Raw genomic sequence first — 18,369 nt, forward strand, 5'->3', positions numbered from 1 at the left:
AATGCATTATTAGCATCATCGCTGTTTTATATTCACAATGGTTGGAGAAGACATAAATGTTCAACCTCTACTTGGTGAGTACACAACAATATATGCAAGCCTTGGCAAATTTTACACCATCTTGGCAGATGTACTGGCAAGCACACTTTAGATTTGTATTACAAGTGAACACATGCCAGAGGTCACGACTGACTTAGAATTAAACTTCACTCAGAATAGCACGTGTCTGCTCCCAGGACACCGCCTTCCCTAATTAAGTCCTGCTGCCTTCTAACATCATTGAGATACTAACAAATACACACGTGTATGTTCATCAATGCAACCGATTTGTTTTCCCAAAATGTATTTCAATGCCATTCATTACCGTGGCTGTTATTCCGTAAGTGCTACTTAACCAAAGTTTGGAATTCGCACAGAATTTGGTGAAAAGTTAACCCAAGCATACATACTGTACTTGGCTTTGTTCAACTGACGTCTGGAACGCATGTGTTAGATTGTGTATGAATTAAATTTGCCATTCCATTACAAACAAAAATCACACATTTTATTTAATTAATATCCACTGCAATTCAAAATGGATATTAAATAAGTGCAATTAAATAATCGTTTACGGTGGAAAATGCATTGTAATTTCACAAAAAATTTCACGACACTGAATTGTAGTTACGTCAGCTTAAGGCCATTTGTACATTTGGCGTTATTTTGGCTAATTAATTAGTTGTTTTTTTACCTTTTCAGTTATCCTAATTTTCACAGATGTATTTAATGCACATGTATAATTTGAGTGACTCTACATAAAGGAATACACAAACGCGTTGTCATTTCCCAAGCCTAATCACAATACAAAAATGCTAAATTAACATATCTGAATCTGGAGCATTTTTCCCTGCAAGAACAACTGTTATCATTATATGCATTCAACCAACAATGCACCAGAAAGCAATGTCAACAGGTGAATAGAGAAATGCGAATCACATCTATCCTCTCAAGATCAAACAAAGCCTTAATCTATGCCAGCAAGGATCTAAGTTGTCAAACTTGATTTTGCTGCTTGTGTTTAGAAATAATGAATCAGCCAAGAGGATCTGCCACAAAGATGCTTTGTTTTGGTGGGCAGGGTGTTTGAACAGCTGTGGCTAAGCTCAATTTATGAACAGGTGAGTATACATAGCAACTACTGCACGACGTTTCGATTGCAACACAAGCAATCATCATCAGGTGTGAAAACCACAGCAAGATTTTTTTTTTAAGTGGCGGTTTTTATCATTTCCCTTCTACGTGACTTTACCGAAAGAACCAATAATATGAATCCCTGCAGTCACGAAAGCTTTAAATCGAAATTGATATACGAACGGTTTTCTATTTGTATACATTGAGTAGTGAAGTTATATGTTGTTGAACTTCTTTTATATCAAACCATGCTAATCGGAGGTGATAAAACCATTGAACAGTCAAAACTGGCTATGTATACTAATGCCCTCATTACTTTGATAGTGCATTGTCTTTGAGCTGTACGCCTTTTGGCGTCCTCTGGTCTAGCACCAATTGGGTGGAGGCTCAAAAGAAAGCCCTCCCTGGTGTGGACCAATCAGTTTCAAGAACAATGCATTTATTATCAGTGTGTTTTTTTATTGCATTTTGACCACAAGTATTGTGGTTAATGCAGACATGATTCCTTGTAAAAAGGTATCAGTTTTGTTGCCAGAAAAAAAGGGGGAAAACCCTATTATTACATTTCATAAAATTTCGTGCAATCAACCAAACCAAGGAAAGGTAGCTCACCGAAATAATCAAACCTAGCTTTCATTTGAACATTGATATTGTCCAGAATGTTACAAAACATTATTTTCCTCTCATCTCTTGATCGGCTGTTTACTTCCGGCATTGTCTGTCAGGCCAAGTGTGACGCATTTCTGCTCGAATCGATCGTAGAAACTGTCAAACTCTTGGCTCTGGCGTTCCACAACTCCCATTGTGTCGCGGATTCGCGCACAGCAGAATCCAATGTCCATTACTTTATTCTGCAGCACACGAAAGAGTGCATCGGTTTCATTGAAAATGCCCTCATATGCCATTATGAAGAAGCAGGTTGATGCTTTTGACAGCCAGAGATCGTATCCGGCGGCCATCATTGGGATTTTCGCTCATAATCCAGAACACAGAACGCAGATCAGATTGGTACATGGCTGATCGTCTGAACTAGTCTAGAATTTGAGCTCTATCCAAACGTTGTCAGTAGTGGAGAACAGAAGGCAGGGAAAGCAGTAAAGGCGATTCTTCGTAGCACAGCCACACAGCCAGTCTTTTATTTTGTACCACTCCATTTGAAACGACCGTGTTATTTTCTGTCCCTTCGTTTAAAGTAGGTCCTTAAGCTCAGGCATTGGTCTTCCATTGTTTATTACTCGCTGTTTTTATTGACAGTCCAATTTTTGAGAAAAATTTTAAGGTTAGATATGACGTTTTCCATTTTTGCAGCCGCTGGAATTTTTTTGCTATAGCTGGCTAACGTGGAGGGAGAGCGAGCGTCAATTACGTGGGCTCAAGACACGCCCCCTCAGTGAGGCAGATGTGATAGCTGCCTCACGGAGGGCGTGTCTTCACTGAGGGAAGCGTGTTTGACACGCCCCCCTCAGTGAGGCACATGTGATAGCTGCCTCCCCTGGTGCTTTTTCATTGCAGTTTCATGACGAGACCAGCGAGCCTAAATATCTTTATACACATAGGTGAAATAAGTTACCTTGACTATGTAAGGCGAGGACATGTAATGAAGGGGTCTACAAACATTACATTGGTGACATACAGAGAGATAGTAAGGGGCACGCGCTTATTGCCCGTGCTCCATCCAGTTACTGAGGGGTTGCGCAATCAGAGGGGAGGCTGAGCTCGTCGCTGCCTCACCTCTCGTCTCTTCCTGTTTTTGCAGCGAAGCTCCGCAAATTTGGCGATTTTGACTATAAAAATGATTGGAATCGTACAGAAATGACATTTATAACACTGATCAGTGGGAAAATCTTAAAAATGTATTTTATTATTTACTTTTTTGTAGCACGTCCCTGCTACCTGTATAAAATAAATCTGAACCACTGTTTCTGTACAGCATCTTGAGAAATGGTTTAATTTAATAGCTATATGAATGCAAATTGTCGTGTATAAAGCATGAGACTACCGCTTTATTTTCCTGCCATGAGTTTATGTTAATGACAAACAAGATTCGTTTTGTATTTCTTATGGGTAATCTGTGCTAAAGCATCCCCTTAATGTTTTTTTGCTCGACATATGTTGTAGTAACTATAGAATAAGGTCAATCATGTAATTGTGACTATAAGTTGATCTTAATTATATATACACTGTATACTAATAAATGTGCATTTGCAAGTATTTTTTTACTGCAAAAAAGTACATAATTTAAATATAGAAAATAAAAAATATGCAGCATATTATATACTATTTTGTATTTACAAGTGCTACAGCATTTGAAACTGAACTTGGTCCATAATGTTTAACATTTGAAAGTTTAACACTCAACACAAATTCAAGGGTGTTTAAACAATACAAGTGAAAGAGCCATTGTTTCTCTCTGCCAACAATAAGATAGACAAATTTTGATTTAAAGCTTTCGTGGACTGCAGGGATTCATATTCTTGGTTCTTTCGGTAAAGTCACGTAGAAGGGAAACAATAAAATAATAATATTTTTATTATTTATTGTTTCCTTTATTGTTTCCCTTCTACGTGACTTTTTATTATTTTATTGTTTCCCTTCTACGTGACTTTACCGAGAAGTGAAACAATAAAATAATATTTTTGTTATTTTATTGTTTCCCTTCTACGTGACTTTACCGAAAGAACCAAGCATATAAGATAGACAAAGTGAACTGCTCGTACTTCTGCAACGTCGATACGTTTACGGACTGATTTAAAATTGTAACAAATACAAGGCACATATTAAGCATGTACCACAGACTCCATACCTCTCACGTGATCACACAATGTACAGACATTAGGTATGTGCATGCAGTCGCCTGGGGTACAAATGACTGAGATGTGACAGATGTAAACTCAAGTACAGCGTGTACCGGCAGCGCGGGTTTTGTTGTTGTTGTTGAAAAGTTCACGACCCCCCTTGCATCGCACACGATGGTATGCCCCTATTCAATCACCTGAAACACTCTGCAAAGGTGACATGACAAATAATAATCGCATAAAGTATGTAAAGCTTTGCGATCACAGTTCACCGGCGGTACTTAACAAAAGATGGTCAAAGACTATGACGTACCGTGCACCACACACACAGTAGCTTGACGTTTGTTTTGTGGCGCCTCGCATTGTTTGCAAAACAAGGTAATAGCCTTCTGGATATTATTGATTTCTTTAGTCGCTATTAATTAGAAGCAGTTTTTTTTTTCCAGTGCTGCTTTTCATGATTACTAGCAGCCAACACACATCCATTGGAAGTGATCGTCCATCCATCCGTCCCTCCAGCCAGCCATCCACCAAAACTCTTAAAATTGTAGTGAAATTATCTGTCATTATTTTGTACTAAACATGGAATAAGCAAAATTATGCAGGGGTGACAGTGGCGGCCATGAGCACACTAATTTTATAATTGTGAGTCTTGATTTGTTTGCAGTGGCAATTTTAAATATTAAATTGTGGTACATTCAAGAAATGCTTATTTTCAGCATTTAAAACAGTTTTTTGTTGGCAATATATTATGTCAGATGGTAGCCAGCTACAAAAAACATGTTTTTAAAGGTACAGTTACAAACCTCACCATATTAAAAATGCTTGAATTCTTACATTTGCCACAAGAATGCAAGCTTTCGATATGATGGTATACACCAACCCACACTGACCACAGCCCCATGACGGACCTTCATCCGGCAGTGGATTTATAATGGATTGTACATTATTTGTTCTTCATTGATATATACATTATTACACACCTAAATTATACTTTCCCTTACAATAAACTTATAAGCATATAATCATCCATTGGGGAAATAGCCTGATTTGGCACAGCTAGCTTCTGTAAACACATTTTCTTTAGCATGCAATAAAACTGAGTATGTGGGTGGTATTTGGTTACAAATATTCTGTCTATGTCTATATTTATTATAACATTTAAAGAGCAACGTAAGCACAACTCCGTACAAAGACACACTGTACTTTCATTCGTGTGGCACGGTATAGCAAGGGACTTTTCATGGCCACTGGGACAATCTCATGAAATAACATCGACAGGAATGGGCAGTGTTATTTATCATTTATATAAAATGTTTATTCAGTACATCAACAGGGGCCAAATTTAATTCAGCAAGTAGACTTGCAATTCAGGTAACGATATCGTTAAGATATTGGCATGCTTCCTCGTCCAGTATTTTGCTCCGAGCTTGTGGATTACATCGTGGCTTCATCCCTACGGCGACCTGCTGGAGAATAGGAACAAGTACCGTCAAACCATGCGATAAACCACCAGCCAGGGCACAAGATGATGCTGTTGGTATGTCATTGCCATTTTGCAATGGAATGTTTAAAATGCACAGCTTGCACCAGTTTAAATTGCTCTTTAAATGCAGACTGTTATCAAATTGAATTATCTTTGGCCAATGGATAGATAACAGTGAAACCCAATATGGTTGATTTTAGGTGGTTCTGAACGTTAGCCTTTTTCACATTTAAGAAAAAGAATGGATGCAACCGCTTAATTAGACAGTTGATAGAAAAACATATTGAAATTATATTTTTTATATAAATGTTGTGAATTACTGTATAACACACCTTCATGAAAGAATGTATTTGCATCAATTCCTTATTTAGAATGGATGTGTTACACCAAAGGATATGAACACATGTAAAAAGGGACTGGTGTTTTACATTATCCCTAAGCACCTTCTAAAGCACCACGCAACCCATTTTGAGATCATGTTTATTCACTTGAATAGCAAGCTAAAGATATCTGAAAGCCGAGCGACACAAGGTGTGACATTTTACATAAATATATCAGCAATTTAAACATGACACATCATCATCATCATTATTTTTCAGTCCGCCCACTACGTGATCCCGACAGCAACGCGCCGCCCGCCCAGACTCGCGCCAACAAGCGCCAGCAGCAGCAGCAGGTGGCGATCAACACGATGGGCGCCACCCCACCGGCCAAACGCGAGCCCCGGGGGGCGTCCGCCGCAGTCGCGTGCGGCGACGACGCCCTCCGGTCAGCCGTCGATCCTCAGCTTCTTCTTTGCCAAGGCGAGCCCCGCCCCCCCGGGCAGTGAATTTAACGTGTTTATGTAATTTTTCAACTTTTTACGAAACTTAGTGCCCCGAGTAGCTCTCGACGAGGCCAATCGATTGACCGCTAGTTTTGTTGTTGTCGGTAAGGTAACAAGACTCGTGTCGCTACGCGGTTTTCCCACCCCGGGGCAGTGATGGGACCCCGGGGTCCCGCCAATTGCTTCAAATGTTGCAGCTCAGAGGGTGCCACCTGCCATGAATTGTCTGAACAGAACAGCCTCGCCAACCCTCACTTTGGAGAGATAGGCAGTGCTCCACACTGCAGCAAACACATTTTCACACAAAATATATACAGACTCCTCCACTTACGAACGAGTTAGGTTCCTGATGTATGTTCGTAAGTCGATTTGTTCATCAGTCCAACTTTACTCCCGTCGATTCCAAACGTGTTGTACGGCATGTACACTAAACACGGGGGGAATGGCTTTAAAAGTTGTATGCTCTCCTGTATATGTAGACGCCACTCGTTCTTCATGTTCTGCATGATGTAGATGCCACTGGTTCTTCATGTTCTGCATGATGTAGATGCCACTGGTTCTTCATGTTCTGCATGATGTAGATGCCACTGGTTCTTCATGTTCTGCAGATGTAGATGTCACTGGTTCTTCATGTACTGCAGATGTAGATGTCACTAGTTCTTCACGTTCTGCATGATGTAGATGCCACTGGTTCTTCATGTTCTGCATGATGTAGATGCCACTGGTTCTTCATGTTCTGCATGATGTAGATGCCACTGGTTCTTCATGTTCTGCATGATGTAGATGCGACCACCCCCATCTATTGCGCGGCGGTTGAACTTACGACTCTTGGTCCGAACAGGCAACTGGACATACGGACATGTTTGTTAGTACATATCTGAAAGTTCGTAAGTAAAGTGTTCGTAAGTAGAGGAGTCATTGAACTTGTTCCATTTGTGATGACAGTGATTTCCCTATGGCCAAAGCACCGCAGCTGCTGCCTCAACAAATTTAATTTATAGTTAATATGTTTATTGTACTTCATGGACTACAATAATGGTTTCAGAAAGCAAATGTAATAATAAATTAATGAAATTTTATTATTTTTATATTTATTAAAATGTAATACACTCAAGAGATAGCGAAATAATAATACGGAGTTAGACATTTTTTTTTTATAATAATTCAGAGCTATATGGAGCGATTGTAATTGAGTACTATAATTGTACAATATTGTTTTAATGTACAATCGTGTAATTTCTGTAAATAAGCTACTCAAGGGGAGATGTATCATAAGCTTAACAATTTACAAATGGCCATTAAGCAAGATCAATATACCAATAGTATTATCTCAGCTTAGAGACGCTCTTAAAATTCAAGCAGCCTGGGAGATGAGAAATCTAATTCTGTTCAAACAGATAACAGGGTTGGCAAACAGAGTACATTAAAACATTCTCACTGATGCCAATGTTGTGACAGTAAAGCCCTCATTGGCTGGAGGTGGCATGTGCTGAGTTCCACGGCACAACATGTCCCATGCTGCCTCATGCTGATGTGATTGCACCAACATGTAACCGTATTAGATTTAACAATTGTATCACTTGGGCGGTCAAATTAAAATGCCTCTACCCCCAGGCCATTGAGATATGTATGCACAAAAAGAGGACCCACACAAACATCATTCTTAAATTGGAGAGGACACATGCAGAATGAGAACACAAGATATGTGCATGCATGAATACCTCATGTAAACCGCAGTGTTTTGATTTAGGGTACGCACACAGTGCCAGAATTTATTTGCGCTTGCCACTCCTTTCGGCTAATTTGTGCTTGCAACTACTGCACATGTGGCTAATCGCACCACTCACTCACACACTATGAGCATTTCTCTTAAGTTTTCCTGTCTGATAGGAATCGCAGGCACATAGAGCGTATAGATGAATGATATGGTAAATATTGCTACAAATTTTCATGAAATTTTCTGTAAATAATCAAAGCAATATGAAGGAAATGTGTAGGTTTACATTTTTGTACTCTCTCGATGTACACAACGTACAGTACGTGCAAATTGATGTGGACATCCTGGTTACTTTTGACACCATGTGGTTGCGATGCTAATCTTAAATGAGGAAGACACGTATATACAGCAAATAATTACATACACAGCCTAATGTACCATTCTTGACGACACCTTGTAAAGACCATTGAAAATTATTGTCAAAAAACATCAACTAGACAAATAACAGTATTAATTTGTCAATCCATGGCTGGATGCGTATCGGTCATGGGGGTTGTTTGACTATACTTTACGATGTTGGTCAGTGTAAGTTGGTAAAGAGTGGCCCAGGACCAGCTCAGATATCACCTGCTACTGATGTTTTAGTGATCGCTGACAATCAAACTCAGATTGCTTGGTTTGCAGTGAGCTATTCAATCTGCTACCACCCCAGGTAGACGGATGGTCGACCTTTATTTATAACCAACATACGAGGCCATTGAGACTCGAAGTCCTATTATCAAGCGATACCTGAGTTGCCAAACAGATGGTGGGGATGTGCATATCTGTGTATCAACATTGCACTTAAGTACTGAGGCTTGGGGTAAATCTCAACAACCTATGAGTAATGAACAGTCAGAAACCCGTCACACTAACATATGGCATCGTAGGCAGCAAATAATAACAGCACCACAGCCTAAGATCCTTATGATAGATATTAAACATTTGACAGTGGTTCTTTCATCATATTAGCCACATTCTGAAAGTACCGTTCCAAATTTATAAACTCCTCCATCCCTTATGTGTTTTATGCAATTCAAGGTACTGTCACTATATGAACACATTTCCATGGAAACAAAGGGACTGCGTGTTTATTCACAGGCCTGTAGGTTTTGGGAAATATTTTCAGGAATATATCTCAATTATAATTAAGTTTAGAAAGCGGTGCACAAGTTAAGATTAGGGTGCTTCTTTGTATTGTGGATCAGTTTATTCGGTTTCACAGCACAAATACGGAATCCGTTCAAATCAAGTTGTGAGCCAATATGTTCACTGTGTAGAAACTATGCAACGTTGCCCCGTGTATTGTTAAAGGTGCAGTGAGTTGATGCACATGTGTGTGAGCGCTGACCAATTTGGTCAACGGATGTGATCATGTGGGATATAAAAGGAGCTTGCAATTTAGTGCTTGGATTCAGTGAGTGGTTGGGTGGAAGCATAATTCGCATCTTTGCCAATAAATATATTACAACCAAAAGTAAACTTTACCTCATGAACAAAATATGCCAGGCCCCCAAGGGGTTCCAAAGACAATCACAGAGTACTGGCCCCAATCCAACATTCACTTTAAGCACTGTTACAATTTAGTTGAATGTTGCTTAACAGATCTTGTATGCCCAGCCTCAACAATTTCAGCTGTCAAGCCGCTGAAGTTATGGGGTGCCAACAGTCACGCACTGTGTGCATGAGTTTCAGCCACAGCATGCCAATGAGAGTCAGGCCTGCGCCCTTCACAACCCTTCTTAATAATAAACACATGTTGAATTAAAAAAAACCGAAGACACCCACACATGCAACATGGGTACAGAATGTAATAGAGTATTTATTTTTGACCCTTTGGTTCATGTTCCACCCTGTAATTGCTATTCGTTAGTCTGGCATTTCTTTATTAACAACACACACTGCTCTATTCCTTGCAACTGCGTTACTGCAAGCATGCAGTAAAGTGTTATTATTAATATTGTCTGTTTTTGGTTGTTACTTTCATTACAATACCACGTAGTACATTTCAATCATGACAGTACATGACTGCAACTGCAATTCCATCCGGTAAAACGCTTATGAATACATCCAGCAGTGGATTAATCATGGTTGATAATAATGATATCATATTTTTTTTATTAAATATATTTTCATGATATTTTTATGAAAATGCAATGGACAGCACCTATATCGTACCGCAAGTTCCAGCAAAGTGAGACGCATAATGTCTTCCACGGTGACATTTTTTTAAAAATTTAAAACACATTTGAAATACTGTACGTTGTTTATTTTTTGGGCCCAAAACTGATCTTTTGCAAAGTAACATATAGCAGATGTTTTGGTAACATGCTTGGAAATAAGCCAACATTAGTTATATTTTTTTTAATATGTGGTTTTTAGCACCGAGCCAAGACGCAGAGCGAATGTCTGCCCATCTGTACGTGACAATAGGCAGCTACACATTTACCGGGAAGTGTTGCAAAGGCCTATTTGCAAAACTGATCTTTTGCAAAGGCCTATTTGCAACACTTATATATTTTATTATTTTATTGTTTCCCTTCAACGTGACTTTACCGAAAGAGCTAAGAATATGAATAAGGCCTATTTCATGAAACCTGTCCAATTCCCCACATTTGTTAAAATAGCAGAAGTGGTTGTCTAGCAGAAATGTTATTCAATCACCACATGTCTGCTGTTAAAAGAAATATGTTGTACAAAATGTGTTTCCTGTAAAATATTATCCTATACGGCCTATGTAAGTGAACATCTCGACTCCACTCTTTCTCACATTCATAGTGGGTACAAATAAGAATAATATAATAATGTCCTTTATCCAGAAAAACCACACCAAGTCTCAAAATTATTTTCAGACTTTTACAAATGCATCATCTACCAACCCTTGCCTCCAATACATTGGAACACAATTGTGCGCAAACACAGCCGACTCAAGGTAAAGTAATGCACACTCCTAGCTTCTTGGAGACCAACAAGAATGGAAGATAGCCTTTAATGCAGGGAGAACTGTTCTATAGCCACGAGGGCAAGGAGAGATTGTGATATTACAAGGTGAAAACTTGTCCTCTTGGCTTATTACATAGATTCATCCACTCTGAACTTTATTGTTCTTTGGCTAACTCGATCATTGTTCACCTTTAAACGCTCTCCCCAGACACTGTTGAGTGGAGCCTCTATAAGAACAGTATTACGTCCTTCACTGGAATTGCACAACATGTTCGGATTCTAACTCATCTGGTGTACATTGATCATGGGTCACATGCATAATAATGCCTTTCTGTTGACGGAAAGTACGACTAAAGGGCAAATTGCAAATGCCAGTAGACATTTTGCAAGTGGCAACTGCAATTGTTTGCCATTCCGGAGGCTTTACTCCGATCTTATTTTGGCATATATTGTCACATAGTGGGTTTTATGTTGATACAAGGAACTCCTGTGACTTGCATAAAACGGTAAAATATGAATTGAAGCTTTGCCTCTCGTGTTTTTTTACACGATGGACCTCAGTGGAACATCATCATCGCTACGCTGAAGACTAAAGACTGCATTGGCAAAAAGACGACACCTGGCTTCTACAAAAGTGAGTTTACCGCTGTTTGAAGTTTCAGTCATGTTTATGTGCTAGAAAGTTTCATGGGATTATGTCCCCATTGCAGAAGAGTACTCTGTGAGCTGCCAGTGTTTAACGAAAGAAAAATCAGCTTCAAATTTTGGCCAGTCTGAAATATGGCAAACCTCACGTGTGCAGAATGTGTTCGAAAAAAGAGCATATTTATGGATAATGTATTAATAACCAATAAAAACACCATCAGCAACATTTTGGGATCTTGATTTTCTATACACCAAAACTAGTATCGCAGATTATAAGTATACCACAATAGTGTATAGCTGCTGAATTAAAACATTACCATTAAAAATGACGAGGATGCGAGAGTGTTGATAAGTGATTAATAAAGCCCATCACTAAACTTATACTGCCACAAGGTCTTTTCATCTGGACTTTAGGCATATTACGTGACAGCAAATTTAAGTATTTTTTTTTAAATAGACAACAGTGACTTTTGATTGCATGAGTTTTGTACTTACAGTGTAGACTTCGACACCCCTTGGGTCAGCGTTTCCTTCTGCGTTATGCAAGAACTTTACACAACAACAGTGCGACAACAACAACAATAGTGTAAACATACTTTATATAAGTTCTCGAAGGTGTCATTCCTTTTTTTTAAGCCTTACTTTTGCACGTATTATTATGAATTATTTTACCCATATCTAATTGCTAAAATTGGTTGTAAGTACTCTTATTCGACTTACTGGTGAGCTGAAACAATGATAATTAATGCACTAAACACTTGTGACAGTGATAATTTACTTTGATGGGCTAAGTCAGTTGGTGGCAGGTTTTACAACAGGAATTTAGCCAGATCATTACGCGGCCTTACCGAAAAACTATTTTGAAATTAATAGTGGCTGCAAAAACCCCTGTTAAGTTATTTTACTGATGTTCTTTAAAGTTGCGTACAACAAGCTTACGAAACAATTGTGGCTATCTGTTGGAGGGACGCCATTGGAAAACACATCACAGTATTTATAGATGGGGAGATTATGAAGATGGATCAGAATGGAAATTATGAAATAGAGAGGTGGACAAAAAGAGCTTGGAGTGTTTTTGGAAAACGGAACTTAACGATGAAAAATCATTTTCCAAACTAAGAGTTTTCAATAAATGTATGTCACCCGATATGACATAAGGATGGCCATTGACAAATATCGTGAAACAAAAGGGGAAAATGCATAAAGAAGCCTGTAATGTGCATGCTTGGAATCACACGGAGGCACAGAAAGAAAAACACAAGGATCGGAAAACACGCAAGCAAGAGACATCGTATTGACTGTTAAGAAAGGGAAGTGGGGCTTAGGCAGTGAACATCATTAATAGGGATGAGGACACAGGTCAAAACTAACAACAAAGCGATAGTCAAAGGAGAGAAGACACCCAACCAATGAGATCTTCTCTCAAAACTGCTCTAGAGGAGTTGTACACCCCTAGCTGCCACTGCTATTCATTGGCGTAAAATAAAATAAAATGTTCCGCTCCGGATGACGCTGCAAAGTATTATCTGTATTTTGATTTAGCGTGCTGATCTTAAAGGTGCATTGAAAAATGTGATACTCCGACGGATGCTTCTGTTGTTGTGGAGTAACTCATGCAGCCAGCTATGGCTCTAGGGTTTGGTGTTACATGTTATTTATGTAGTTTATTGTAAATAATTCGGTCACAGTGCCTATGATCACTGTTACATTGCAATTATGGCTTTATTTTTTGGTGATTTCGAAAAGTTATTTGGTTTGGACATGTTTGTTTTGTTGTAGTACGGAGTTAGACTGATGGCCTTAATCTAAGTTTTCTTGTGGTTGTTGTTGCTGTTTGACTTGTATCCCACTGGGATTTTTTGCACACAGCGTTGGTGTGTGGTCCTTTGATATAAAATTGGATGCTCCATTAGATGCTACGCCTTCTCACATGCCTGGATAGAAAGATGTTCATCACATACATATTCAAAATATTGTTTATACAAAAGATTTGTTAGTTGCTTATTACTAATGCTTTTTTATATTTAACATTTCAATGATGTGCCAATGCAAGTTTAAGTTTGCTTTCAAGTCCAATTATTAAAATGCCAAACCATTACTCTGTATATACTAAATTGATGATGAGTGACGTATCTGTGTATTGACGTTAGCGTCACTCATCCAGATCTACCATGGACTTAATCGAAGACGTGGTGCCGGCTGTCAGCTGCCTGGTGGTCGTGCTTGCTCTGCCTCTCAACCTCGTGGCCATCTACATCCTCTGTGCGTGCATCAAGAGGAAGTCCTCCACCACCGTGCTGATGATCAACCTGGCCGTAGCAGATGTCCTCTTCGTCTGCTGCCTATTCTTCATCATCCCGTACTACTTCAAGGGGAACGTGTGGGTCTTCGGACTTTTCCTCTGCCATTTCATCTACACGATCTTCTTTACGACCACCTACGTGAGCATCCTGTCCGTGATGGCCCTCTCTGTGGACCGCTACTTCGCCATCCTGTACCCCATCAAATCCAAGGTGTGGAGGAACAAGGTGTGGGGCTGCATGGCGAGTGCTATCACTTGGGTGATGGCATTCATCCACGTTGTGCCTATGAACGCGACCAAGATGATGAATATCAACACAGATCACAACACGAGCGAAGCCTCCTCCTGCTGCGATAATTTCGCCCCAGATGACCTGGAATTCATAGCGAGACTGCGGTTAGTGCTGTGCATTACCTTGTACGTGTTCCCACTGTTTGTCACATCTTACTGCTACGCCTCCATCATGAAAGTGCTCCTCTCCAATAATGTGCTCAACATGGGGCAAGAAAAGAAGACACGTGCCATTAGGCTAATCATAATTACGATGCTCATTTATCTGTTTTGTTTTGGTTGTTACAATGCTACACATGTCATAGGTTATGTTAACCACCTTAACTTATGGTGGCGCCCTCTGTCACTTGTGTTCAACACTCTCAACTGCATGCTGGACCCTCTCATTTACTATTTTGCCTCAACAACCTGCCAGGAGGTCCTTAAAGAATACTTCACTAAAAGAACACAGTCCAGCAATGGCAATGAAGCAACTTTAGCGACCTAGAGTGGAACGCAAATGGATATGCTTCACTTAGATGCAGTCTCAATGTGTCGCAAGCATCAATGGTAAAGGTAATTTTCTTCAACTAAATGAATCATCACTTTCATCCCCATGATGACTTCATCCATAGATCTTAACTGGTAAAACAAGCAGCTCACCAGTTGGACTGCCAACAATTGTTTGAAATGTCAATCTATGTGTACTGTATTTATGCACATATTTTTTTGTCTATTTCATAAAACACCATAAACGATGTTTCCCTTAGTTTATACTGATTTGGGCTTTTACCACAACGAGGTTAGTGTAGGCTATGTGGAGGAATATCACAACCAGAAACACCAGCATGGTCCTCCAATCACCTCGTGGTGTGACGAATTATGGGGGGGGTGGGAGTGGAGGGATTATACTCATTGCAACCATATTTTTAAACATCATATTTCCTTTTGTTCGACCTGGTTAGTAATGGCTAGTCCACAACGGTACGTATGCATCTGCTCATTTCTCAGTAGACGTCTCAAGTCTCAGGCATTTGGAGTGAGACTCGTGCATTTAATATCACACAATACCAACATTCATGCATTTCACATCTCGTGAGAATTGATTCGCTTCGGGCGCCTCAAAAGTTTCACCCAGTAGGTCTCACACCGCCCACTGGCCAAAAGCACGCATTGCCCATCTTCTGGACTAACAACTGCACTGCAACGTTCAACGTCATTATGATCCTGGTCCACCTTTAAAGACTGTCCAGGGTATGCATATTTTGGCGTGTTTAAAGTTGTATCCCCTCAAGAGGAATTTTTGATTTGCTGGTAAAACTTGTTGTATGTGACTTTTGTTCTGACAATTTTATCTTGAACTTTGCAACCTTATCTATTAAGACCTTTAAACATTTCCATCGGTTGGTAGAATGACGATGCCGTAAGAAGAAAAAAATCTGAGGTTGTAAATATTTCACGTTAATGCCTTTATTTCTCCAATCCTATTTCTTGCAAAACATCTTCCAATGCAGCTGTGAATAACTTTGGCGAAAGCATATCTTCTTGCCCGCCTCTCTTGCCGGTATGTTTTGTTGCATTTCTCCATGTAAACTCAGTATAGATGTTTCATTTATTGGTTTTGCTTATATAAGAACTGCATACATTTTCACTTAATCAAATGGGAGAGTACCATCTACAGCTACCAACCACCAAACAACGACATGGTCTGGCATATTTTGTTGCCGTTTGATTTCGGGCACTATATTTAATAAACTTACGTAGTAGATCCTCAATTACTGGCAACATATGAAATCACGCTTATGATATGCGGTCAAAAATTGAGGATTCGATAAGTTTGTTAAATGTATTGCTAGAAATCATACATATAGAACTAAAAACAGCAACAAATAGCATACGATGTTTAGCTACACATTGGCTGTGCCTGCCAGACCAGAGCTATTGATCGCACTATTAAACCATTGAACATCCTGTTAATGATATGGCTGCGTGGTTTGTTCTTGATTCAAAAGGCAGCAGTATAAAATAGGCATTGAGATGCAGAATATTTATATTTTTGATAATTGAACATGTTTAATACCTCTTGATTTGTTTATTTCATGTTGTTAATCATTGATGACACATAAAATAAGTGATTTGATATGTTGCCGTTAATTTAGAATATACTAAATAAGTTATGGATATATATTGTCCAAATTTAAACATAACATATATCATGCCACATACGTGAGCTCTTTTGAGGACTACATACAATGTGACTTCGGTGCAGTCGATAAGGTGTGCTTGTATATTGTTTATATAAAGCTCACGATTCATGTATCGAGACGCGCGTGTACACATCTAAGTGTTGAACTGGGTCCGCGTAACACCCTCCCCCCCCCAGCCACTAGAGGCCGCTGAATGGGGAGGGATGTCATTTGTTACCATCCTAATACCTGAACGGCGAAGACGCTTGGGAGGCTTTCATCCCGGGGTGAACAGGTCACGGTTGTTGATGATCAAACTGTGATTGGGCAGTATGCGACTACTACAATGGTTCAAGCAAGCCTGACTCTGCTGACGAGACACTGCATGTCAAAATCGGTCCTGTGTTGCTTGGACTGTACCAATACGACTGCAATTACGCACTCTCAAGAGGTCATTGTGGTTGACTGGAAGTGGAGGGATAGACGTACGAAGGAGACATGCTTTCGGCTAATTTATTTTGTTTTATTTCCACAACTACGCTGACGATTGCAGTATTTCGTGTCTGAGCCGGGGAGCACGTGGACCCCTGGGGGGTACGTGGCGATGTCCCAAGGAGTACAAGAGATGATTTATAAATGCGTGAAATTATATCATGCATGACAGTCATTGGTGAATAATCGCGTATGAATCTGCCAACATAACAGAGCTAATAAAATGTAAATTCATACGGTGACCGAGAACAACATTAAATAACGTTCTAAATTATTTTATTGTAAACAATGTGGTTTCCAAGAGTAACGCTTGCAAGTTACGAGCCAGTTAGGATACAGCACCTCACAAAATGGATAATTTGTAAAAAAAAAAACATTAATGTTCATTATTCATACATATACACTTATTTATTTCTCAGAACCACGTTGGGTCAGGCAAGAGGGTTACTCGGTTGAAACAGAATTCAAGAAGGGGTTATAATGGTAGTGGCCCAATAAACATGTCCAGAAACATGTGATGATGTGAATTAATAATCTCGGGTTCTCTGCGAGTGGGGGCACCATCTAGTTCATGGTTTATAACAACCACACGCCGAGTCTCGCCGATTGTAAGCCACTAGAGGCGCTACAATTAAATGTGTAACGGATACAACAACAACAACCTATGCTGGAAACAATCGAATACACCAGGTCCTTCCACGAGGTGGGGGCGGGGGGTGGTTTTGTGAGAATCGTTAAATGTACCCTTCTGCAACCTTCACAGGAACATAAAATAATTGAAATAAATCGAGTTTCAGGATTTTTTTTAAAAACCAGACCGTTTCAGGCCAGAGCGGTGCACAATGCGATCACCACGAGTTCAATCTCTGATCAGTGTTCATCAGCTTTTCGGGGGGAGGGGGGGGATCAATAGAATAGGTACCAACTCAGCCACGATATCTCTCAACCGCCACTTGTCTAGAAGGCAACCACTGTCGTACTAAACACAAACTGGGAGCTTTCGGTGCCATAGAAATGCGACACTTTCACACGCGCCCACCGACTCGGGCCAGTCGTGGGTCTCCAACAGCAATCCGGTTGAGGTTGAACAACATCAGTGGCGAGCGTTTCTCACAAATCATTTACTTACCACTGTTCCGAAGAGTGCGTGCGCTCACGGTCTGGCTGTTAGGTGTTCTCCTCGGTGTAAAATGCGAGGAAGTTCGGTTGTTGTTGTTGTTCTTGTTTATTTCGTCTCTCTTCACGCACCACAGCCACACGCACGCGAATCGAGGGGGGGGGGTGGGGGGGGAGGGGGGCACCTCACCCGGGACGATTCAAACTCCTGGCGATGGACACCACCACCAGATCGAGTAATCGCGATTACTGACTAGGGGCTATCCATTGAGTTCGTACGGGAGGGGGGGTTCACCAAAACGCGGACGCTTGCGTATGGGGGGGGGGGGGTGTCTACTGACAATGTACGCATAGGAAACGGGGGGGGGGGGTGGTGAAGCCT

General features: G+C 40.2%; 1 protein-coding gene and 1 long non-coding RNA gene across 3 annotated transcripts; one reads left to right on the plus strand and one right to left on the minus strand.

Annotated features, from left to right (window-relative positions):
- Positions 1–1,676: 1,676 nt before the first annotated feature.
- On the minus strand, positions 1,677–18,153 carry LOC142923981 (uncharacterized). The gene is made up of 4 exons (XR_012941101.1): positions 18,001–18,153; positions 14,338–14,413; positions 12,117–12,170; positions 1,677–5,434 (listed from the first exon to the last, which is right to left on the minus strand). It is a non-coding gene; the product is annotated as an uncharacterized LOC142923981 (long non-coding RNA).
- Positions 11,296–16,510, plus strand: LOC116939455 (proteinase-activated receptor 1-like). Of its 2 annotated transcripts, none has more exons than XM_032947836.2 (2): positions 11,296–11,610; positions 13,786–16,510. In XM_032947836.2, exon 2 carries the CDS (start codon positions 13,793–13,795, stop codon positions 14,699–14,701), a length of 909 nt encoding a protein of 302 aa, XP_032803727.1. In that variant the 5' UTR covers positions 11,296–11,610; positions 13,786–13,792; the 3' UTR covers positions 14,702–16,510. The 2 variants fall into 2 exon arrangements, with proteins under 2 accessions (XP_032803727.1, XP_032803725.1); XM_032947834.2 differs by having other exon boundaries at positions 11,297–11,610; positions 13,772–16,510.
- Positions 18,154–18,369: the final 216 nt, after the last annotated feature.

The sequence above is a fragment of the Petromyzon marinus genome, chromosome 6, assembly GCF_048934315.1.
Source record: "Petromyzon marinus isolate PM22_M1 ecotype Great Lakes invasive population chromosome 6, UKy_Petmar_22M1.pri1.0, whole genome shotgun sequence".
Classification (NCBI taxonomy): domain Eukaryota; kingdom Metazoa; phylum Chordata; class Hyperoartia; order Petromyzontiformes; family Petromyzontidae; genus Petromyzon; species Petromyzon marinus.